At 47.3% G+C, this 24481-nt stretch overlaps 1 protein-coding gene across 2 annotated transcripts; it reads right to left on the bottom strand.

Annotated features, from left to right (window-relative positions):
* Positions 1–836: 836 nt before the first annotated feature.
* On the bottom strand, positions 837–24452 carry PPP2R2D (protein phosphatase 2 regulatory subunit Bdelta). 2 transcript variants are annotated; one of them, XM_032694954.1, is made up of 10 exons: positions 24319–24452; positions 23988–24086; positions 13154–13251; positions 10802–10967; positions 9751–9863; positions 7063–7240; positions 5780–5944; positions 3954–4123; positions 3780–3871; positions 837–2798 (listed from the first exon to the last, which is right to left on the bottom strand). In XM_032694954.1, exons 1-10 carry the CDS (start codon positions 24323–24325, stop codon positions 2519–2521), a joined length of 1368 nt encoding a protein of 455 aa, XP_032550845.1. In that variant the 5' UTR covers positions 24326–24452; the 3' UTR covers positions 837–2518. The 2 variants fall into 2 exon arrangements, with proteins under 2 accessions (XP_032550845.1, XP_032550846.1); XM_032694955.1 differs by lacking the exons at positions 9751–9863; positions 13154–13251; positions 23988–24086; positions 24319–24452 and having other exon boundaries at positions 10802–10947.
* Positions 24453–24481: the final 29 nt, after the last annotated feature.

Raw genomic sequence — 24481 nt, 5'->3', positions numbered from 1 at the left:
TTCCTCGTTCCTTTTTCTCTACCAATGAAAGGGGCTGACAAGGCTCTTTGCCTCCAGACACAAGTTTAACACTGGTCACTTCACAACTGACACAAAAATCAGAAGTTTCTATAGAAACAGCTTCAGACCAGTCTCATACATGGCCCTGCTGTCAGCAAGCACTCGGCAACCCCCCCACCCCGGCCCTGTTGGCTCCTCCCTGCTCAGGCACAGAGGGCTCAGAGGTACTTACACATTTCATGCTTCCTCGTTCTTCATTCATCTAGATTTTAATTAGAATTTCATGGTATAATTATCTCTGAGGGGCTGAGCCCACTCAGTCCTGGATCTGCAGTGAGTGAATGCAGTTCCAAAGCTCTGGCGTGGGGGGCTCTGCCTGAAGCCATTGGGCTGAAACAGAACCCTCGACTGGCCAGGGTTGGGAGGGACCTTAAAGCCCACCTGGTTCCAATCCCCATGCCCTTCTACCATCCACCAGACCAGGCTGCTCCACTGGGCAGCAATTCTATCAAACTGACACTAAGATCTGGTGTTAAGGTAAAATGAAAAGGATAAAATTCCATGAATAGTCAAAAACTATTTAATTGAAAGTGGTACAAGCAAACAGAACTGGAATAGGAGATTCCATCATATCCTTCTTCCCTTTACTCACATTCCACTTGTATTTGCTGAAAAAACAGATCCAGCCCAGCCAGCACTGCTGTGTCCTGGAGCAGAGGGAGCAGTCCTGGCCCCGCCACACCAACCATCCCAACTTGAAATGCACCCTCAGTTGGCCCATCCAGCCAATTCCCTCACACACAAAGGAAACATCATCAAAACACAGGGAGCACAGCCAGGTAAACATTTAAAATTTATTAAACTTTTTGGTCAAAAGAACTGAACAATTATGTACAACCCCACGGATCGGCTCGAGCAGGCATTGGGAACGCGGTCGGATTAACGGCTCGGACCCCCCCGTTCCACATCTCAGGAGTTCCAAAGTGTCACAACCAAGTACAGTATAGGACTGAGTGAATTGAACCTTTCTCTGTAGAACCTCACGGTTTGTCCTTCCCACCTTCCCGGGACCCTCTGGCTTGGGGGTGGTACCGGGAGGGGTGGGATGGCCACGGTTTGCTCTTGAGAGCTTAACACACCTTCCTTCCAGGGAAAACGGAGTGTAAACCACACTTGCGGCTGCCTGGGGGAAGCTGGGGGCTCTGGGAAAACATTCCCAGGCTGCAGGCACATGGCAGAGGGCAGGCTCTGGCCGTTCGGGGCTGCTGGACGTGCCTGCGGCTCGTCCGGGGGAGGGGGATGTGATTTAGGCCTCTTTGGAAGAAAGAAAACAAAAAAAAAGAAAAAGTACCTAAGGCTTAAAACAAGTTGGGCAGGAGAGTCCCAGCAGCTGCTGTCACACCAGCTGTGCTCGGGGTGTCCAACATCTGCCCTGGGCACAACCTGGGCCCGGTCTGGAACTGCAGGGGACACACGAGGTACTGTGCCAAACACTTAAAACAAACTGTTCCCTTCGTGACAAGAACTAAAAAGGTTAAAAACCATAATGCACATCAGTTCTGCCTCTGGCTGAGGGGGGGATGCGCCACAGAAGCTGCATTTTTATCCTCAGGGCAGAGAAGTGTCGATGTTTCGGTTCCCTCCGTGCAAGGCCGACACTTGGTTAAGGCTGTGGATGTTTCTAGGACCCTTTCCATCTCCTACTCGGCACACACAGAGCCTTGGACAACAAATCCAGTGCAACTCCAACTCTATGACAATGCCATGGAAACTCTAAATTTAGAATCTGAAATACTACACAAAAAAGTTCGTATTAGTCTGCCAAAAACTCGGTGTTTTGGGGCAAACCCTGTCAGAGGTGCCACCAGGACTGTTCTGCACCAGCTCAGGACATGCAATACAAAAAGAAGACTGAATACATCCCTTCAGCTTTAAAAACACGTTTGATAGGCTGTTATTTATTAAGTGGTTTACACCAGAAGGTGTGGTTATAGATACAGTTGGTGAGTAAATAGTCATGGACACCTGCCTAGAACCCAACTCAAGCCCCACCTAAGTGCTCAAGGTCAGACCCTGCGCTGGCTCCAGGCCTGAGGAATGTGTACAGGCATCAAGCACAAGAAATGTTCTGAAAGGCCCAAATATTACAGCAGAGAGAGCGAGAGAGAGAAATTACACTTTTATGACAACCTTTTCTTCTCGGGTGTTAAATTTTTTGGTCTATAAACTGGAAAGAAGGCTCAGACGTCAATAAATACATTTGTTTTGTGTTGGCCTCACTGAGCACTGTCCATCAATTCTGCCTGGGGAGGCTCCTCCCCGAAAGCCGCCGGGCGCTCCCCCCCCACCGAAGGCAGAACCACTCCAGGGACTCAAAGCCAGGCCAGATCCTCTCCGTTAGCTCAAGGGAAGTAAGTGCATCAATGTTCTTCACTGGTAGGACAACAAGGCCTTCTGTTACAGATAAACAACTGAGCTGAACTATGCGAGACGAGACTCTGTCCACGGGCAGTCATCCCTAGTTAATCTTGTCCTGGAATAAATACAAGTTATTGGTGGCAGCTACGGCGATGAAGTTCTCCGTGGGGTGCCATGCTGTGTGGAGAATCTTCTTGTTGAAGTCCAGACTGTCAACGCTTATTTCGTCCTTCTTCCTCTTCCCCCCTGTGCACACTTTGCGTGGCTTTAGGATGGCACGGGATTTGCTGCTCTCCCTGGAGGCCTCGAGAGTCGTGTCCCGGCGTGTGTTCCGGTCAAACATCCTGAAGAAGTTGTTGTAAGATCCAGTCATGATTGTACTGGTGAAGGGCAGAAGAAAGGTAGATCTTGTCAGGTCTCCAGAAATAATATTCCCCCCTCCTCTCTCACACATGAGGTCACTGTCAGGCCAAGCTCATGGCCAGTCCATTACACTCTGCCAGATGGACACCTCTGCTCAATTCCTCTGGGACTGCAGCACTGCTCCCACTGCACCACTTCCTCTTCCAGGTGTTCCCCTGCTCCCCCCATCCTGCCACTGGCAGTTGGCTGCAGTTTAATTCTTTGTTCATCTTTACAGGAGGAAAATAGGTTTTCCTAGTGCTACTTCATCCCCTTATCCCACAGGAACAAAAACGACAGACTGCTTTGGACTGGAAGGGACCTTAAAGACCAACCATGGGCAGGGACACCTTCCACTATCCCAGGTTGCTCCAAGCCCTGTCCAACCTGGCCCTGGACACTTCCAGGGATGGGGCAGCCACAGCTTCTCTGGGCAACCTGGGCCAGGGCCTCCCCACCCTCACAGGGAAGGATTCCTTCCCAATATCCCATCTAACCCTGCCCTCTGGCAGTGGGAAGCCATTCCCTCTTGTCCAGTCACTCCAAGCCCTTGTAAACAGTCTCTCCATCTTTCCTGCCAGCTCCTTCAGGCACTGTAAGGCCACAATTAGTTCACCCCAAAGCTTCTCTTCTCCAGGCTGATCAATCCAAACTCTCTCAGCCTTTCCTCACAGCAGAGCTGCTCCATCCCTTTGATCACCTTGGTGCCTCCTCTGGACTCACTCCAGCAGCTCCATGTCTTTCCTGTGCTGGGCCCCAGAGCTGGAGGCAGCTCTGCAGGTGGGGTCTCACAGAGCAGAGGGGCAGAAATCCCACTGCCAAATTTGTTTGTGCAAACCTAGTGCTCCAGTGGGATTTCTCCTCTCAGTAACTCAGAGCCACCTGCAGCCTCATTCTGAGCAACCAACTTTGGAACCCCAAATCCTGATGCTGAGGGAACTCCAGCCCCTTTTCCTCACCTGTCCAAACCGTTCCAGCAGCACTCAAACTTGTCGAAGATGCAGTCGTTCTCGTACAGGGAGCACAGTTTGCTGCGGAGGTACTCGTGCACCTTGGGGACACGAAATGGAGGTTGGACACAGAAACAGAGGAAAAGGGGGAAAAGGGACGGTTCAGAAGAGGTGAACATGTACCTGATAGGTCTCTACAGGCCTGTTCTCCATGTTGAGGTCCCACACCTTGACAGACAGGTAGTCCCTTGTCATCATGTATCGCCCGTTGTGGCTGAATTTCACATCAGATATCGATGATATTATTTCTGAAAAAAATGACCTGCTGCTAGGATCTTCAGGTTCCTCAAAAACTGCAGAGAGAAGACACAGTTCCAGGTGAAACCAACACCAGGGCTTACAGCTTCTAACATTTTTCAGTACTGGAAAATTTTAAATCAATTACTAGTTTCTTTTTGAAGAAAATGGATACTTTTTAGCAGTAATCTTTTTTAAAGCACTGTTGTGCTCTAGGCCATCAGATTGCCAATGTGCATCTCCAACACTCAACTACAGCACAGCTCCAGCAAAGCACAACTCACAGGTCTTGGGGATCAGCCAGAGGAAAAAGGCTAAAACCAGCACGTGGGTACAGTAAACACCACAGCTGATCTGCACATCCCATGGAAGAGGAGCAGATGGGAACAGCAGCATCCCAAACACAAGGAGAGCATGGACAGTGTACTACTTCTCTTTAGACCTGAACCAACACTGTTCTAAACACCCCACTGAAATGTGAGCAGCTTCACTTGGAACAGCTTGTGTGGGTTTAGAGAGCAGATCAAGACACATTGTTTAAATCCAAGAGTCAACCTCTGGAATCAGCATTTCCTGACCCAGGCTACCCAGAACTTGCTCTTTTTTGACAGACCCCTTGTAACAGGAGGTGACTGAGTCACAAGCAGCTAAAAATAAAGTGCATTTAAGTGATTTAACGCAACACTGAACTGAATCAATGAAGTGGCCTCGCATTCTCCGCTTCCTATTGCACAAATACTTCCTTCCAGCACCAAGAAACCCCTCTCTGCACTGCAGGAAGCTGACCTGGAACTGTCAGTGTCTCAGGGCTGATAAACCACAGCTCTTGCAGGAGGGAACAGGGAACACAAGCTGTGTACAGGGCAGGGAACAGGGAACACACAGCTGTGTACAGGGCAGGGAACAGGGAACACACAGCTGTGTACAGGGCAGGGAACAGGGAACACACAGCTGTGTACAGGGCAGGGAACAGGGAACACACAGCTGTGTACAGGGCAGGGAACAGGGAACACACGACTGTGTACAGGGCAGGGAACAGGGAACACACAGCTGTGTACAGGGCAGGGAACAGGGAACACACGGTTGTGTACAGGGCAGGGAACAGGGAACACACAGCTGTGTACAGGGCAGGGAACAGGGAACACACGGTTGTGTACAGGGCAGGGAACAGGGAACACACGGTTGTGTACAGGGCAGGGAACAAGGATCCTTGGGACTTCCACAGCAATGCCATCCTTCCTCACCTACACGAGTTTTCATGGTTCAGCAGCCTAAGGAGCATTCACCTTGAACCCGTGGACACACCTGCAGTGTATATCCCAAGGACTAATCCCATCCTAGGAGCTGCACTGCTCCCAAGGGGAAGGGGTTCTGGTGGCATCAGCCCAGTTTCTAACACACAAAGGTGGATGAACTGCTCTGAACTGGCCCGTGACGAGCAGAATCTTTGAGAGGCACCAAGGCTGAGCGTGGCCAGATGGCAGGTGTCACTGGTGCCCAAAGCACTTGCTCCCATCAGTTTATGAGGCAAAAATGGGCAAAGAGGAGCAGAGCCAGGTGGTCAATTGCCTCCTGCCCCCCCTTGTGCCCAGTGGTGGCCTAGAACGAGACAAGGCACCCATTCTGTCCCTGACCCCGCTGTGGCCGGTACCCCAGCAGGACCCGGGTGGCCCGTGCCCCCCATGCAGGGGGTGTGTGTGTGTGTCACTCACACTTGGAGTGGCGGTCGCAGAGGGCCGAGGAGCGCATGTCACACAGGCGGATGGTGCCCTTGCTGCTGCTGTACACGAACACGTTGCACTGCTGCGGGTGGAACTCGGCCGCCGTGATCACCTCCGTCAGCTCCTCCATGTTGGCCGGCTTGATGTCCACGATGTCTGGGACGGCTGGTAAAGGCAGGGAACGGCTCACATTTGACCCCTTCCAGCAGGGAATTGGTGACAAGTGTTGGAAATGCCATGGCAGGAGCTTTAACTTCTGCCCTGTGCAAGGCACACGAAGTAAAGTGGAGCCTAAAGAAGTCTGGATTTCACAGATCACAGAATCCCAGAATGGTTTGGGTTGGAAGGGAGACCAGGTTGTTCCAAGCCCTGGCCAACCTGGCCTTGAACAACTCCAGGGATGGGGCAGCCACAGCTTCTCTGGACAACCTGTGCCAGGGCCTCACCACACTCACGGGGAAGGATTTTCTCCCAATATCCCACCTATCCCACTGCCAGAGGGCAGTGGGAAGCCATTCCTGTTTTGTCTGTCACTACACACTCCTAGAAGTCCCTCTCCATCTTTCTCCATCTGAAATCTAAGACCTGGACAATTTTAGACTCTTAGATTCACAGAATATCCCACAAGGATCATCAAAGTCCAAAAAGTCCTCTCAAGCCTCCTTCTTAATGCTTCCTATTGAACACCAAACATACCTCATCTCTTTACCCAGAACTTTAGAAAACTTGACCTAAAACTTTACAAGATTACCTCTTTAGAAGACAGTACTTCTGTAACTTTTGTTTTACTGCAGATTTGTTGATGTAAAATGCAGTTAGTTTGCAAAAAGATCTGAAAATTCGTTCTGCAGTTAATGAAATCATGTGACATGGAAAAACACTGAAATTTGTCTAAGAGAAGTGTCACTTGGTTAAGAGACCTTAAATTTTGGAAAGAAGTAACACAGTACGAAAAGATCTAGTTTTCAAATCTGGCAACTCTCATTTAAGCCGACTGATCTTCACGAATTAAGGATGCTCCTGCAATTCCTCAGTTTCTCCTTAGAACACACTCTGTGGTATTTTACTGATGGTTTTCTATCGGAAGCACACTTGCCCTCAGGAATGACTGATCCTTCCAACGCCTGCTTTCACTGCATTACACCTCCACACTTACAAATCCTGTTTGAATCCCTGGATTCAAACACCCACTCTAATTATTATCATTAAAGTGATTCTCTCAGACACAGCCAGCTGAGCTGTACCAGGTGTGCCCCGAAGACACCAAAGGATACTAAAACTCCTGTTTGTGATTTCCAGGTGCCAGAGGTTGATCCGGAGGTCATCTGCAGACAGGTACGTGGCGTAGTCGCTGTTGACGGAGATGGAGTTGATGTGGTACGTGTGCGCATTCGCAAATATCCTGCGGGGACTCGCCTCCACCATCAGGTCCATGGGCTTCAGGGTTGGCACCTGCACAGAGAAACGCCACTCACTGTGGGCAGAGAACTCATTCCTGATCCACAAGAGATTAATGAGAGTCACCAAATTGTTTAGGTTAGAGAGGACCTTCAAGACTGAGTCCATTTCCCCAGCACTGCCAAGGCCACCAATAACCCGTGTCCCCAAGTGCCACATCCACACACCTTTTAAATCTCTCCAGGGATGGGGACTCCACCACTGCCCTGGGCAGCTGTGCCAGGCCTGGACAACCTTTTGGGGAAGAAATTTTTTGTAACATCCAACCTGACTCTCCCCTGGCCCAGCTTGAGGCTGTTTCCTCTCATCCTGTCCCTTGTTCTCTGGAAGCAGAGCCTGCACCCCTCCCAGCTCCCCCCTCCTGTCAGGGAGTTGCAGAGAGTGAGAAGGTCCCCCCTGAGCCTCCTTTTCTCCAGGCTGAGCCCCCCCAGCTCCCTCAGCCAATCCTGGTGCTCCAGACCCTTCCTCAGCTCTGTTCCTTTCCCTGCACACACTTCAGCCCCTCAATGTCTCTCTGGTCTGAGGGGCCCAGAACTGCCCCCAGCACTGGAGGTGCCCCAGCAGTGCCAGCAAAGGGACAGTCACTGCCTTGGGCCTGTGACACACCACGGCTGGCACTGAGGCCATTGGCCTCTTGCCCACCTGGGCACATCTGGGCTCATGTCCAGCCACTGTCACCGGTACCCTCAGGGCCTTTTCCAACTTTCCAGCCCCTCTGCCCCAGCCTTGAGTGTTCCATGGGATTAGTGTGACCCAAGGGCAGGACCCGGCACTTGTCCTTGCTTTCCCTCATCCCACAGATCCAGCCTGTCCAGACCCCTCTGCAGTGCTTCCTGCCCTCCAGCAGATCAACATCCCACCCACCATGGTGTCCTCTGTGAACTGACTGAGGGCACACTCCATCTCCTTGTCCAGATCATCAATAAAGACTTTAAACACCACTGGCCCCAATACTGAGCCCTGGGAACCCACAGGTGTGTTTAATTAATTGATGGCAATTAGTTAATTGCACACCACAGATTTCTGTATTGATTTAGTGACTGAACAACTTAGAAAACTACTGAGCAAGAAAAATAATGAAAGAGTGTATGGATGCTGACTTTGGATACTGCTGACAGAAAACTTCAGGCACCGACTTCTGCATCAGTCACCTGTCAAACCCAGCCCTTTATGCCTCACCCAACAGGACATGGGGTGTGTTTGTAACAACATCTAAAGGTTAGAGAAACAAGCCCTTAGAAATGTCCCCAGATCTCAGAGGGGTGCTCAGGACATTGGCAACAACATTTCTCAAAGAAATCCCCAATTCGTTCCTGAACAGTCAGCACAAATTCAGAGACAGCTGCTGCCACAACCAGCTGAGCTTTGGCAGAGCCAGGCCTAACCTGCCCTCAAGCTGCTCCTCAGTGTCCAGCACTGAGCAGGGCTGTCCCAGCACAATCCCAAGTGGCATCATCCAGCTAAGGACCAGGTCTGACAGTGTCCTGGATAACCCATTTGTCTGGAGCCAGAGACCAGATCATCCCAGAACTGCCTCACTGCTTCCCTGGGTTTGTATCTCCAGGCTGTTTACATCCAACTAATGATTACAATGAATCCATTACTTTTTATCAGACCATGTCCTATCTCACTACACCAGTGCTCCCAGCCTGGCTGTGACATCACAGGTGCACTAATGGGAAAAATCAGGAATGGTATTTGGAAATGCCACGGTCTCAGTATTGCTTCTCCTCCACGTCCCCCACTTTACAAAACACGGGGACTATATTTCTGTAACAAAACTTGCCATCAAAGCCCCCAAAGCCCAGGGTACACTGGCTCTCTAAACCCACATGGAAGTAGCTCTAGGTGAGGTTTTTCCTCCTCCCAACTGTTGCTCAGACTTGGCTCACTCCATCATCCCTTCTCCCAAGCTGCAGTGCCTGGCCGGGCTGCAGCTCAGCCCACACTTCCAGTCTCAGAGAAGCAGCAAGTTCAGACGAGTGACTACAAGTGTAAGGGTGGCCCTGGCTCTGAGAGCAGGGAGAGCCTCAGTTCTGTTCCTCTTTATGGTGACAGCAACATAGAACCCCAATAAAAACCCCAACTCTGCATGTTTCATTTCCTGAGCTCCTGATCTAAGCGATCCCAAGTTTGGAGCACTGCCCACTACAGCATGATGTCCAAGACTACTCCAGTGCACTTTAGGTTATCCAAATACTTCAACTTTGCCTCTAACAAACACACCTTCTACCCAACCACGGAATATCCAGCACCCTGTTCCAATTTTTGAGTCTTGTTCCTAGAAATACAATATTATAATCATGAAAGTTTCCATCAAGCTTTCCAGAGGGACCTTATTTAATAGTTTATATATATATATATAAAAACAATGAAGTGTCTTTATTTTTTCTAAAGTTTTCAATGACCCTGACCCAAACATCATTTTTAACCTGCACATTTCAGTTTGGGAGCACAAAGGTAGAGAAGTACATGCAAAAAGATATGTAAAGTCAGAGACGTACCCGTAGTTCTTTGATTCTGACAGGATCCCTAAGTCTTCCATCTTCATCTTTTAAATTATAACCTTCGGCTCTTTTATCCCTTTCACTTATTTTCCATAATTTAATAGTTTTATCTAAAACCAAAAATTCACACGCTTGAGAATGAGTTCAATTCAAAATAAAAACCCTAAGTAGGGAGTGAGCAGAGTGGACACTATTGACCTGTCTGGGTTTCCCCTGCTTGCAGCAGAAAGGACCCTGGCAGAGTTCTTTACCCTGACAGAGCTCTTTGTCCCCAACGGGATGCGCAGTTTGAATAAAATCCAAAGTTGTGCCTGAGCAATAAGGTCTGTGCCTCCCACTGACCCAAAGGACCCTTCACAGGGGGGTTTCACACACCAATTACCCACGTTCCCCACTAAGCCCTGTATGATTATCTGAAGTATATTAACAGACCAGTGCTAAGGACAAAAAACCCAACAAACCCATGGGTTTGTTTCACCCATGAGTGAGATCCCTGGCTAACTGGAACCAAATCTCTCCTCCCTAAACTCCTGCAGAGCTTTAAAGCATTTAAGATGATAAAGTTTAAAGAATGCTTTAAGTTTATTAAGACATATCAAAGTAAATGATTTTAATTTCAAGGTCCAGCAGATGGAAGTCACTCCTGCTTTTAAAAGTTTATCATGACCTCACATAAAGTCTTTTAAATACAGGGCAAAAAGTGATCCAAACTGTGAGGAACAAGCACCTTCCTCTGACAATAAGAGTAAACTTTTCCACAGAATAGTTTAGGTTGATGAAGACCTTTAGGATCATGGAGTTCAACTGTTCCCCCAGCACCAACCTCTGTCCCCAGTTCTACATTTCCACTTACAGATGCTCCATGATGCACCAAAACAGAATACACTCAATACTCACACAGACCTCGCACTCAACATTACAATCAAAACATATTTTGCAAATAAAGACATTAAAACAACCCCAAAACACTTCAGAAAAACCCCAAGTGGGTCACAGCTGAGACAATATTCCAATGACAAAGTCTTTTGCAAAAAGAAAGGGTCCTTACCATTTGTAGACAGCAGGAAGTGAGCAGCATTCTGTTGTGGTAACCACCTAATTTTATTAATTTTTTCTTCGATTTCTAGACTTTTCAAGTAGTCAAACTCAGGCTCGTGACTCTGGAAGGTACTGTAAACATTATATTCTCCCCGAGAGAGAGGACGGGTTTTACTCTGCAAGAGAACAGAGCATTTCTTCAGGCTGATGTCACTGGGGGCACAAATTAGTGTTTAGAAATTGCCCAACAGAAAGTCCACTTCTACAACAGATTGTGAATTTTACATTGTCACTCTGATACTGTACCAGTTTAGCCTCAATACAGTGCACACAGCCTTTCTCTTCCAAAATGCAGCTTTATCTATAAACATCTGTGTACCCTTCAAGCTTTGTTATCCTTCTCTGTGGATGCGGGAGCAAGGAACAGAGAGCAAAGTTCCAAGTGTCCACAGATTTGCATTATCAGATTTGAGGTAACTTGTTATCAGGCTTTTCAAGTAGGTTAATGTTCTTTATTGGCTCATGTTGGAGAACAGCCCCACTGGTGTTGAGTTTTCCCCTGCAGTGTCTCACGAGTTTCCACATTTCCTCAATGCGCAGTTTCAGTTGATTCTGAGACTTTAAATTATTTTACTCCCTACAGGTCATTCAACTTGTAAGAGTTTTGGAGAGGACCCTCTCAACTGACCCCATCCAGCAGTTCCCTGCCCTTGGAGAGAGCTGCCTTTGCTGACGCTGGTGCTTTTCCTCTCTATTCACACATCAGGTTGGAATAATTGGCTGCTTGCAAGTGAAATCAAGTCATCTGAGCCCAGGGCATGATGCACAGCATTCCAGTGTAACTTCCCAAATCCAAATGTCTGGGGAATTGTATAACCACCCTAAGCCGTCATTAACCTGGCTAACCTGTCTTAAATTCACATTGGGTAAAAATATTGTTGTTATATTTGAAGATTATACACGTTAGATTTTTCCTGCAGTTTTGCACATGACAAGAGTAATGTCCCTCGTGCCCAACCCTTCCCTCAGTTTCCATGTGCTCCCAAGGAGACAGCTGAATCTTCCTGTGTACTTGGGGTTTGGTTTTCCCCACCCTCTGAGGAAGTGAGGTGACAAGTGGGTTCTGCCTTATGGAACAACTGAGCCCTGGTAGCTGAGAGCCACCCCACAATAGTCCCACTACACACAACATCAGTCCGAGCAGGGGGCACTTCTGACCTTCTCCTGGGCCTTAGTTAAGTCTGTACCCAGAGTAAATGATGGATGAGCCCTGAGCTGCCTGGGTGCAGACGGGTAACATTTCAGCACAGTCTTCATTTCACTGCTCCAGAGCCCTCCCAGTACAACCAGTACAGCACCTCTGGGAAAAGGGGTTATGAACAGCACCACAGTGAGCATGAAAGGCAAAACACTGGTGAGGTGTTCATTAACTGAGCGTTATTTGAGCCACACAAGGAAGGTAGAGGGATTCTGCTGGGAAATAGACTGGGAAAACACATAGACTTGTAATATTCATGCACAGGCCAGCTGAATTAAAATTCCACAATCCATTTTGGTATTTCTGGTCCAGGAAAAGGCTCAAAACCAAAGGCTCAATCTCTCATCAACTCTGATGCAAATGACAGGATAACCATGCTCTTCGGTGGGGGGGCAGAACTGCCAAGTGAAATACTGACTTTTTAAAGAACACAACCCCAGACACAACCATTATTTTCCAGAACTTCATGCACGTTTCCAACCCCTGTTGTTGCTCTGGGTATCCAAGTTCAGGGATGTGGCTGCAGGATGACGGCAGAGGAATGTTACAGCACTGCCACACAGCTGAACTCCTTGCAGGGATCAGCTGAGGAGCTGTGAACTGCAGGAGGGACAATCCTCCCCCCCTCCCAACTGGAAACACTCAAGTGTTTCTGGAGAAGTGGCTGCTCCCACTGGTTTTGAGTCATAGGACCCTAAATCAATTTTTAACCACCTTATCCCATTATCCTTGCAGCTTATTTTATAAACTTTTCTTACATCCTCTCCAAAGCACTGTGATTTATCTCAGCTCAGCCTGACCCAGTGGAAGGCTCAGGAAAAGTCCACAGGCAATTCTGCAAAGTGACACTGAGCACACCAGGTATACACAAAGAAATCACCTGGATTTTTGGAACTTTTTTTTTTTTAAGAAGGGAGGAACCCCCATCAAACGAACTCACTGAGTGCAGCACAGGGCACACATTTAGAAACTTGGCTAACTTGGAGTTTTCTGAGAAAACTCTCCATTTAAAGCATTTAAACCTCAGGGCATGAACAAGTGAAGTGAGACTGTGCAACACAAGAACAGTGTAGTAACAGCACTTTTGTTTTTTGAGTCACTGACCTCTTGTTCCCTTTGAAATATAACCACTCTGCCACCTTTGTCTCCTGTTGCAAGAAGATCACCAGAGTAATTAAATTCAACTGTTGAAATTATATCAGCTGTAAAGAGAACAGAAATAAAACAGCACTGTAATGTGGAAAGCAAATCAAGGAGTTTCAAGACTTGAACACAAAACAAAATTACAACTTATACTAATGCAATGACATAATTCTTCATTTACATTCCTAAATTAAGCCACATTCCAAATCCTAACATGATTTTATTGACAAGCTAAAACACTTACTCATCTCAGTGTAAGCTTTGGGGGCCTTCAGCCAAAGTGTTTGTTCTACTGTGGACATAATGCTGCCATATCCATGGACATATGCGTGCTCCAAGCTCCCCAAAGTGGGAATCCTCTCCAAAGTGGTCCATGTGTGGTGTTCCCTTGCATTGATCCAGGTGAAGCTGAGGCTCACCTGCCTCTCCTGGAGCCCAGCACTCATGGAGTTAGTTCAGGAGCCTGGAATGGGCAGCTCCCCTCTGTCAAAGGGGGGGAGATAGAAAGAGAATTCTTCCAGTGGAGCTTCCTGAACCAGCTCCATGCAGCAGCATCAGCAAAGATACAAGAAACCAGGAGAGCAAAGGCAAAGCCCTCTGGACCTCCAGCTCCAACTGCCTGCAGCGCCCTCAGACTCGGCCTTAAGAGCACCCAGGTTTATCCCACTGCAGCCACAACTCCAATCAGGAGGTGGCAATAAAGAACTAATAGCCACCAAACAACCTGAAGCCAAGGAGCAGGAGATAAGGAGCTGGAAATGTCTGTCCCAGGGCTGGGGCAGATGGTAACAAAGCCAACAAAGCACTCAGCAAACACTGTTCCTGCTGGGCCTGCTCACAACAAATATTGCTTTTACGATGCAGATATCAAAACTCTAAGGTTTGAAGAGTATGACAGCAATTAGTTCCAGAGTGTGCAATTGGAGACTTGCTGAAAACCCCTTTTCTGTATTGATTTTGATGTTCTATCTTCGAAATTCCTTTCAATAATGCCCCACTCTCACGAGGAAGGTGATTAGAAACCCTAACCAGTATTCTCAATATATAATTAATTTTTCATCTTTTATTAACAGATGACCTTAAAAGTTTTTTCCTAGGGCGTAGGGATAATGATTTACCTTCTTGGATTAAAAAATTTATTTAGAATGAATAAATGTATGAGTAAATATCATCTTTTTACAGATTTATCCCAGCCTTCAATATTGCATTACTAACCTGCTTCTGGACATGTCTAGTTTTGTAGTCACCTTTCTTTAAAGGAAATTATCACTCAATTACCAGTTGTTACCGATTATACACAGGGATTTCAGGAGACACCATGGAAAAGTAGGGAATCAAGGAAAAAGAAACGAACTGATGAGGTAAACAACACACACTGAAATAGCCTGTCACCAACATGCTCTAGGAAACAGGGAAATGGGGAGGGCACAGCAAGACAAAAATAGAAACTTCCTTCAAATATTTTCTAAGTTAAAAAACTGGAATACGAGGAATCACCTTTTTCAACATCACTGTACTTGTTTTATATATAAAAGTATTAATTCAAACAGTTTTCCCTCTAGCTGCGTTCAACTGATGCAGATCAATCCCTAAATCATTCCACCCACTGCCCTCAGCACTCTACCACCTCAAAGCAGGTAAAAAAAAAATAATTAAAAGTACAAGACTAGAAGTAAAGCCCAGAATGAATTCCAAACCCATCAGTGTTCTTCTTGACACTTCACCCACCTACATTTGCTCTTTATTTCCAAGTCAGCTTAGAACTTTTAGGAAAGAACAAAGCAAACCTCTGCAGGTTCTTCATCATCACATTAACTTTTGGATTTTCAAAGGTTTTTATTATATGTTGTAACTTTTTCTTACATGTGCAAGCACCAATGTTATTTCTCTGTCTTATTTTCAGCCTTTTTTACATGCTAGTAAATTAATTCCCAATGAAACGCAGGAAAGGATGAGCAAAGCCAAGACATCATGATATTTGCTCAAGGACAGCATCCAAAGTTCTCTTCTCAGGTACAGACACCTTGGTGACAGTGATATTCTAGAAACAGAGGTTTGTCCAACTTTCCCTCCAGTTGCTCCTGTGGGGCTGCGACTGTGCTCCAGAAGTATCCATGTAAATCCTCCTCCTGTACCTATGAAGAGCAGCAAGCCCTGTGGCTTTACAGTAAGATATTAGGCTGGTAATATTTCTTTCCAGACATGAAAAATTCATGTTTAGCCTCACTTCTGGAAACGAGTTCCACCTTGGTTACATTCTGCATCCAGAGCAGAAACTCCAAGCTGGTTTCAAAGGTGGTGTATTAAAAGGATTGCTACATTGTGACCCTGCAGCATCCCCAAATTTAAGAGCACTGAGCACTTCCATGGGTAGGAAACACCCTCCCGACACACCAGAGGCCTATGGATACTCATCTCCACAGTAATATGGTGGAGCCATTCCCTGACCCAGAGAAATGCTGTGAGCCCTGAGGGATGTGTCCAAGTTCAGAGCAAGTGCTCAAGCCTTTCACAATCCCTGTGAGTGTGAACCTCCCTACAACAATCCCTGTCAGAATTCTGGGAAGTTTAGAACATTCAAAGCCTCCTGAGCTGGCTCTGCTGGGGGTGAAGAGGGCTGGGATGGCAGAGACCAACTTTTATTAGGATTAGGAGATGACAGCAAGCTTATACCTGCAAACTAACTGAATCCCCCCCAGGATTCCTCACGGGATTTCTGACATTGGTATCAGCACCCGGGCTCTGTTTTAGGTAATGGAGAATGCAAAGAGATCCACAGCAGCCACATTAGGGGCCTAAAATTAGCTCCCATGAACTTTTCCTCTCTCAGCTGGCTGTGCACTGCTGCTCTGGTGAAAATCCAAACCTGAAAACACAGAATTACTTCATGGCTCACCCAGGAGAGAAGGAATTTGCAGCTGCAGCTTGTGCTCAGGACTAACACGAGACGAGAGCAGCATCAGCTCCTCTCATCCTTCACAGTTGTTCAAAGCCTTTTGCCAGGAGCCCTCTGCTCAGATATTTACTCCTTGCTCTCTATCATGATCTAAAAAGGAGGCTGCTCCAACTTCCAGGGAATTTGGAATCTTCCAAGTATGTAATGGACAATGCCACTTTATGTTCAGCACACAAACAAACAACGTACGTCTGCTAACCTGGCTCCTGTCCCATCTCTTGAAAAGGAGTTTTAATACACAGCCCCTTCTTCATCCTAGAGATCCAAAGCATGGACTGCTCTAAGGCTGAAGGAACTCTCAGCAGCAGCTCATGCTTTGAGAGGAAATGGCTGGATTGGAAGGCAGATGGCTGGCACGGACTGCCAGGGACACTGCCAGTGGGAATGAGCACAGAGGGAATATTTTTGTGCCTGCAATCAAGCTCAAAGGTGACACACCTTTCATCCAGGACCCTGTTGTCGTACAGCACTGGAGTTACCCTGTGGACAAAGCAGTGGGAGACACTGTGTGGTCTCCTACAGTGGATGGGAATGAAGCAGAGACTGCAGAAGGGGTCAGTGCAGTTCTGTGCTCCTAAATCAACCTGGAAAGCAGACATTGAGATGTCCTTGGAATACTGTGTTGAGCTGTGGAGGAATAGGACTCTTTTGCAGCAGGCAGTGACAACAGACCATTCTGAGAGACCACAGGTGACAAATGGGGGTAGTCAGGAACATCAAAGAACCGTCACTTCAGAGCAACTCAGCAAAGAATCACCAAAATAAAACAAAAAATGCAGCAAATAAGATTAGTGGAAAAAAACCAGAGATACCCTTTAAAGGGAACAGATTATCACAGAGAATGAAGAAGTTTAGAAACCAGCACCTGCTAAAGAGCAAATCATAGAAAAAATGTTTTAAACCCCAAAATCCTATTGGAGCTCAAGTTCCAGACACATGGGGCCTCAGAACTGCTGGTACTGAGTTACAGTAACTGCACTCCCCAAACATTCCCTGGGTATCCCGCTGCACTGGAAGGCTCCAGGGTGGGCAGAGGGAAGTGTGACAGTTCTCCAGCTGGGACGGCTGCAGTCACCACACTAGGGGAGCACTCCAAGCCACTGGCAGGCACCCTGCTCCCAACAGACCCTTCCTCTTCCTCCTTGTGCTGCGGCAGGCAGGCAATCCTGGAATTTCAGTTCCAGTAGGATTCTGACTCCAGCACTGAATTCCATGATTCAACCTCTCTCTCCTTCCTGTACCTGTCACTGACTTGCTTCCAGGTGAACAACGGTTCTCCACTTGAACTATGGCTGCCAGGACAGTCAGTGGAACAGTGGTGTTACCCTGCAGTGGGGATGGACTCAGACTGGTATTGCTGCTATTGCTCTGAAAATATGTCCTAGAATACTCTTTTTTAACAGTTGATAGAAATTAGAACTGTACTGAAACGTGAGCTGAACTTTTCAGCTACCAGTAACCACTGATAATCTACAGATACACAGAAGTTACTCAAAATCACCAGTTTTTCAGAATACGCCACTTTATATACACAATTTTTACATTCCGCTTTTAGGATTTCTTTGAAGAGTTAAGACAGGAGTGAGATGTACCAGAAGTCAGGACAATAAACCAAAGGGGTGTAGTTTTGCTCAGATCAAACTTCTCTGAACTTACACTGCTAAACACTCTGCCAACCTAAAGTATCCATAAGGTCTAACAACGTTTTACGCCCTAATACTCAATCTGCTTGCAAAATGGCTTGAATTGCCTTTAACTGAACCTGGTAGGGTTTAGCTGAGTCCAAAATAACTCTGCTTTTGGAACTAACTTAAATCACTGAACAGATTTAAGGTTAAGCAAGGGCAGGAGCAGGGCACCCTGGCTGCTCCTCAGCGGCTCGGCCGGCACCGGCCAGCCTGGAAGCAGAAGCTGTCTGAGGTCAGAGCTGCTGCTGACAGGCTGTGGCAAACTCCAAACATCTTGTTTGGAGTTCTCTGGGAAAGCCTGCCAGCTCCTGTGCGTCCTGGATGGCTGGAGCAGAGCCACTTGGCTCCTCTGAGGAGTGCTCAGGCCATTCTGCTCCGAGCACTGGAACAAGGGGGAAAAGCAGCAGCACAAGGTGCCACAGTGTTCCCAAGGCCTGCTCCAGAGCCTGCCCAGCAAACCCAACACCGAACCCTCCTTCTGGGATGTAGCAGCACCTCAGAGTTCCATCTTGTAAAAGACAAGATTCCTTCCCTCATTTAGTTACATTTGCGTTTTCTTGCCAATGGAAGCAGACTGTGACTTGATACTGGAAGTCCTTTAAATTACATCCTCAAAGACTGTCTCCACTGAGTTCAGAGTGCACAGAGTTGCCTGCATGTGTCAGTGCAAAGCAAGCAAGGAAAGCATAAAGGAAGCACAGCAAGGAAAGGGAGCAGTAAAGCCAGAGTTCAGTGATGTAAGTGTTCCCTTCCTGCCTGCAGAGGAGTGTGTTCCCTTGCTGTGCCTTCCTTACAAGACATGAGAAATTAGGGAAATTGTTTCTAATATTCATGACATAATTCAGGATTCTCTGTCCAAATCTATTGCCTCAGTACTATTTTTTTAACCTCCAGAATAGTAATTTCAGTAAGATTTCTCCTACTGGAAGTAATTTAATCAATTCATGCTATTGTTAGTTTTTCCTAAGGAGCTCATTGTGATGCTGTTCACTGTACTTCTAGTAGGAGTTCAGAAAGGTCTTAAAATGATGGGAGAATCAAATTTTCCTTCCACTTGCAGCTTTCACACACCTTCCTGTCCCTTAAAAAAGAGTTTTTTGTCATTTTTGATTACGCTTTTTCCCCAGATGTTAAAACACTCCCCAAACGGCCCCAGCATGAGGATGCACATGGGGACTATACCCAAGATTTCCCAGGTGCACAGGCTCCCCAGGCTGCTGCCAAGCATTTATCATTCATCAGCTCTGTGTTCTGAAGCTCCACATTTTCATGAAAACATAATCACGGAATCCCAGTCTGGTCTGGGTTGGAAGGGACCTTACAGCCCATCCAGTCCCACCCCCTGCCATGGGCAGGGACACCTTCCACTGTCCCAGGTTGCTCCAAGCCCCGTCCAACCTGGCCTGGGACACTTCCAGGGATGGGGCAGCCACAGCTTCTCTGGGCAACCTGTGCCAGGGCCTCATCACCCTCACAGCCAAGAATTCCTTCCCAATATCCCATCTACCCCTGTCCTCTGCCAGTTTAAAGCCAAGTAATTTATCTTCTCTTGTAGCCTAGTGGTTGCTTAGTCTTTTAAAAGACCTTTTAATCTGTTCTTTAATGTCCCACTTCCCATCTTTCACTGGTGCTGAGGATTTTTTTCCCCCTTAATTCCCATAAACCTCCACCTGTGTAGTTTTCTGACAAGGCTGTCCTAACTTTTTTACGTGTCAGTCAGGAAAGAGACACTAAATCCAAAAGCTCTGGGAAAGCTTCAACAGCCAAAAAGGCATTTCTGAACCACTTCCAATTGCCTCCAAGGTCTCCACCTGGACCATAAACTCCTCCTTTCCTTTACAAAAAAGACAGGTATCACTGTCTCAACGCTCACAAGGCTGAACATTTTTGTACTTACATCCACACTCCCCCCCGTCCTGTCCCTGCAGTTCCATTAACCCATCATGTGCACATGCCAGAAAAAACACAAAAATCAAAGTGTGATCCCATGGTAAAGATCCCAGATGGAAATTCACTGCACATGAGCAGGCAGGACACGTCCTGTGCTCCACAGAAAACTGAATGACAACACTCACATGACCACTTCAACAAATCCTGAAGATCACCTGGAGCTTTTTTTTTTAAGCACGGCTATTCACTTGTAAATCTAGAAACTTCCCAAAGCTCCCTCCTGTTGCACTTCTTACAAAACACACCTGTTCTTACTAGTTCCCAGAGTTACGGACATGTTACTGTACAGTAAGACAGTGGAATTTACTTTCCAGTGCCACAACACCCTGGGGCTTCTGTTGTCTGACACCATTGGAATTCAAAAGAACACTTATTAAATACCTATTATCTACTGGCTGAGCACATTTTTAGGTAATAGGGTGTTGTGGAACTTGGGGTGAAGACAAATTCTTGGTCCATGGGTTGTATGAAACCTCTGGAATAACATGGCCTGCCTGAAGTGCTGACTCTGCTTTCTCCAGCTGGAACCCAACACGTGCTCAGCGCAAAACTGTTTGTGAAATATTATCATGGAATGGTTTGGACTGGGAGGCACCTCAAAACTCATCTCCTTCCACTCCCTGCCACGAGCAGGAACACCTTCCACTATCCCAGGTTGTTCCAAGCCCCATCCAACCAGGCCTTGGACACTTCCAGGGATGGGGCAGCCACAGTTTCTCTGGGAAACTCAAAATGAGGGGAGGGCAAAGATCATCTGAAGTCCTGCTTATGGCAAACCAGTGGTTTTCAAGGAAAAATCCAAACCCAAAGCACAGCTTAGAGCCCATCTTCTGCCCCCCTCCAGCATGAAGTAACCCCAGAAATAACCAGAAAGGAGACAGTACATATGGCTCAATAATGGAGTCATTAGTCCCAAATTTCCCAGTTTATATAGAAAAAAGATGATCGTAAAGCTGACCAGAACCAGGTCCCACAGAACTGTACCTCTACTGGAATAGTTTTTCTAAAGGCAAGAAATCATGCCAGAATTCCCTTTAAAAACAGTGGGAATAGGCCAGCTAAATTCCTGAACAACACATGAGAACATTTTAAACCACTGATTTATAAAGACAATTTAACAATAAGAGCATTTCTAAATCACTGGTATCTGCACTTGAGAACAGGTTCAGGATTACAGGCCAATATATTTTTATTAGATTGTGGTTGTCTTTGCTCCTGGTGTTCTGCTTTCTGGCAAAGTGCTGAGGTGACCCAGCACCCCGTGGGCTGCAAAAGGAGAGTTTGCTGAACTGAGGATAACAAGAGATCTCTCACTTTATCAGGGCTGACAATACCAGTCACTATCTGGAGAATTAAAAAAAAATTTATTTCTTCAATCTTTAACTGAAAATATGGAATTACATCCAGAAATGGCTATGGGCTAGATGCAGAACATCTGGCATAAGGGAATTTGGGCATATCTGCACATTATTTAATAAACTCGTTTATATTTTGCTTTCCAAAAAAAACCCCTCTCCCATAACACAGCATTTTTGACCATGCAAAACAAATTCAACACTGAAATCATGAACGAGATAAGGTCTCAGGCAGCATTTGTGTTCCACATTTAGAAAGGTCTTTTCTACAGAAAGAGGCAATCCAAGAATCACAAATTGCACAGGCTATCAGTGTGGGGTTTGGAGCCACGTGGTTTATACCAACAACACTATTACAACACATCTCAAATTACCTTTGTTTTTAAATTATGCTTATTGCCATCCTCAGTATTAAATGTTTCACTCAACATCTGTTCTATTCTCCAGTCCCCCTCCATGAATCCAACCAAAGTTTTCTGCTTGAGAAAATTCATAGTCAACACTTTAGAAAGTCCACATTCAGTAAGTGATGGATTTTCCTGCTCTCTGAACACTGCCCTTCCCTTCACTGACACAGAGCCTGTCCAGAGTTCAGGGATCTCCTCCTGAACAAAAGGAACACACACACAAGACAAAGCTGAGAATGTGATTTTCTGTATTAATGACCCAGTTAGGAAAATCCTGAGAATGGAGCTGGCAGCTGCCAATCTAATACAGCCACTTGTCACAGTATTTTTATTAAGCAACACACCTGAGAAATGACTACTCAACATAAAATGTATGTTAGACCTGCCCTGTAAAGGAAGTGATGTTTGGGTAAAGCTGCCTGAGCACCAGGCTTTGGAGTTTCAGCTACTGAATGACCCTTCTGTGAGGAAATTTAGCAAGACAGTCTGCATGGAATAGGTTGGACATGCTGGCATTTTCCTCTAGAGAGCTTAAAAACTGAACAAAAATTGACAGAAAGAGCAAGTTTTCACTATCACAAAAACTTAGGTGAAATCCCAAGGCCATTTCAAGGCAACAGCTGCCCATCAAGCAGGTTTGGATGTGCAGTTTGGTAAGAGAAGACTGAAAAAAACAGTAATGAGGAAATATGTCCATAACTGAGGCAAAAATTCTAGCAGTGTTATTTGCACACTTACTGCATCCTGCTGAATTAAATTCAAGCAATTATAAGACAATAAACTGTTTATTTTCATTATTGAGTTCCAATTTCAAGGCAAAAAGTAACGGGAAGGGAAAGGCCACAAACCAAAATAAAAACAAGGAGTCACAAAAACTGTAAATAGTTCTGGTATTCCCACAGGAAAGCCAAACTCTAGCACCAATTCTGCAAAATCACAGGTTCTGCATGATTCCTGGAGCCTTCCTGCTCTGCACAAATCCACATTGCTCAGGAATTGCCCCCGGGAAGGGACCCCAGGAGCCAGATGCCCCCAGGAGCATTTCCTTTGCAACTTCTAGTCACACCGATGACAGATCCCAAGAAAAAAGGACCATTTGACAAACATAAAAGCTACTTAAATATATTTCCATAAGAATTCTGGGAGCTTCAGAGCAATACTAGAAGCTACAAAATATATTTAGGGGAAAAAAAAAGAGAAGAAAACAACTGAGTCTAGTTTCTCAAGCAGTTTTCCAGTCAGTTCCTCCCATGGCTATTCTTTTAAATGGAATGGCAAACAAGTGGCAAGAAAATGAAAACACTGTCAGCATAATTCCCCAGTAGCAGACAGAAAGGAAAAATATTTACTGCAACCAGTAAAAAAAAAAAAAATATCCCAAACCCAAGCTGAGCACACACAGCCCTGAAAGTCTGTTCACACTTCAGAAAGGAGCAGTGCCAGTCTGGACAGTTTGAACACAGGAAATTTAGGGAAATAAAGGAACCTTCTCATCAAAGTCAAGCAAAATGCCCCCTTGGTTCCACACTACAGAGAAACACTTTTCCCAATTAAAACGTTTCTTGTTTTCTACTCTGTCCAAAACACGCCACACTTGGAAAGTTTCAGAGAAATGCGAAGGTGTACCCTTTTTCCCTGCTTAATATCCCTATTTATAGCTCTCAAACGTTAACAAGTGGGAATAAAATCTCTCAACAGCTGCAGGAAGCCTTTAAACTGCACTTTTTAATGCAGCACAAATGACAGAGCTGCACTCTCTGTGCGTCACAGCAAAACTTGACAAGCCTCACAGACTCCACTGGGAATTTTTTCCCCCCTCTCCCTGTGTTTTGTCACTGTCAGTACCTTTTCTCTCCCCACTAAAAAAAAGTCAGGGAGCTACTGGAGAGGGTCCAGCAGAGGCCACAGAGATGATCTGGGGTTTGGAGCATCTCTCTGATGAGCAGAGATTGCAGGAGCTGGGCCTGGTTAGCCCAGAGAAGGCTGAGGGCATCTCATCAATCCACACAAATATCTCCAAGGGGTGTCAGGATGGTCCCACACTCTGTTCAGTGGTGCCCAGGGACAGGACGAGGAGCAATAGTCATAAACCAAAACACAACAAGTTCCACCTCAACACGAGGAAGAACTTCTTTCCATGGAGGTGGCAGAGCCTGCAACAACTGCCCAGGGAGGGTGTGGAGTCTCCCTCTCCGGGGACATTCCAACCCCACCTGGACTCGTTCCTGCATCACCTGCTCCAGGTGACCCTGCCTGGGCAGGGAGATGGACTGGGTGATCCCCAGAGGTCCCTTCCAACCCTAATAATTCTGGGATTAGCAGAGGAGGAAGGCGCCGTGAGTTGTGTGTGATGCTCTAAAGGTGGGATGAGAGGCTCGCTTAGTCACGGCCCACCCCCGGCCCGGCCGGGAGCACTCGGGGTGTTCGCGCCCCCCTCACCTTCCGCCACGTCCTCGTCGATCGCCCCCTTCACCTGCGAGAAGCACCACTGCAACTCGTTGCTGCTGCCGCCGCCGTCGCCTCCAGCTCTCGCCACCCCTGCGGAGGGAAGGGGGAGAGGGCGGTGAGGGAGGGAAGAAGGGAGGGTGGGGAGCCCGCGCCGCCCCCGGCCCGGCCAGGTGCCCTCAGGGCCGCCGCGCTCCCGCATCCCCCCGGTACCGCCCGGCGCGGCCCGGCCTGCGCCCGGCTCCCGCGGCCGCGTGGAGCGCACCCGCAGCCCATGGCGGAGCCCAGCCCAGAGCCGAAGGCGCGGCCGAGCGCGGACACCGACCTGCCATGGCGGGGGGAGCCGCGGGAGCGGGGCCGGGCGCGGGGCCGGGAGCGGGACGGAGCCGCCCGGAGCCGCGGGAGGGTTCGCGGTTTCAAAATGGCGCCCATTGCCGGGCGGCCCGGCCGTGACGTCACCGCCGGCTCCCCTCGGGGAGGGCGGGCCG

The sequence above is a fragment of the Chiroxiphia lanceolata genome, chromosome 8, assembly GCF_009829145.1.
Source record: "Chiroxiphia lanceolata isolate bChiLan1 chromosome 8, bChiLan1.pri, whole genome shotgun sequence".
NCBI lineage: Eukaryota > Metazoa > Chordata > Aves > Passeriformes > Pipridae > Chiroxiphia > Chiroxiphia lanceolata.
This window is presented reverse-complemented; position numbering and strand designations above follow the sequence as displayed.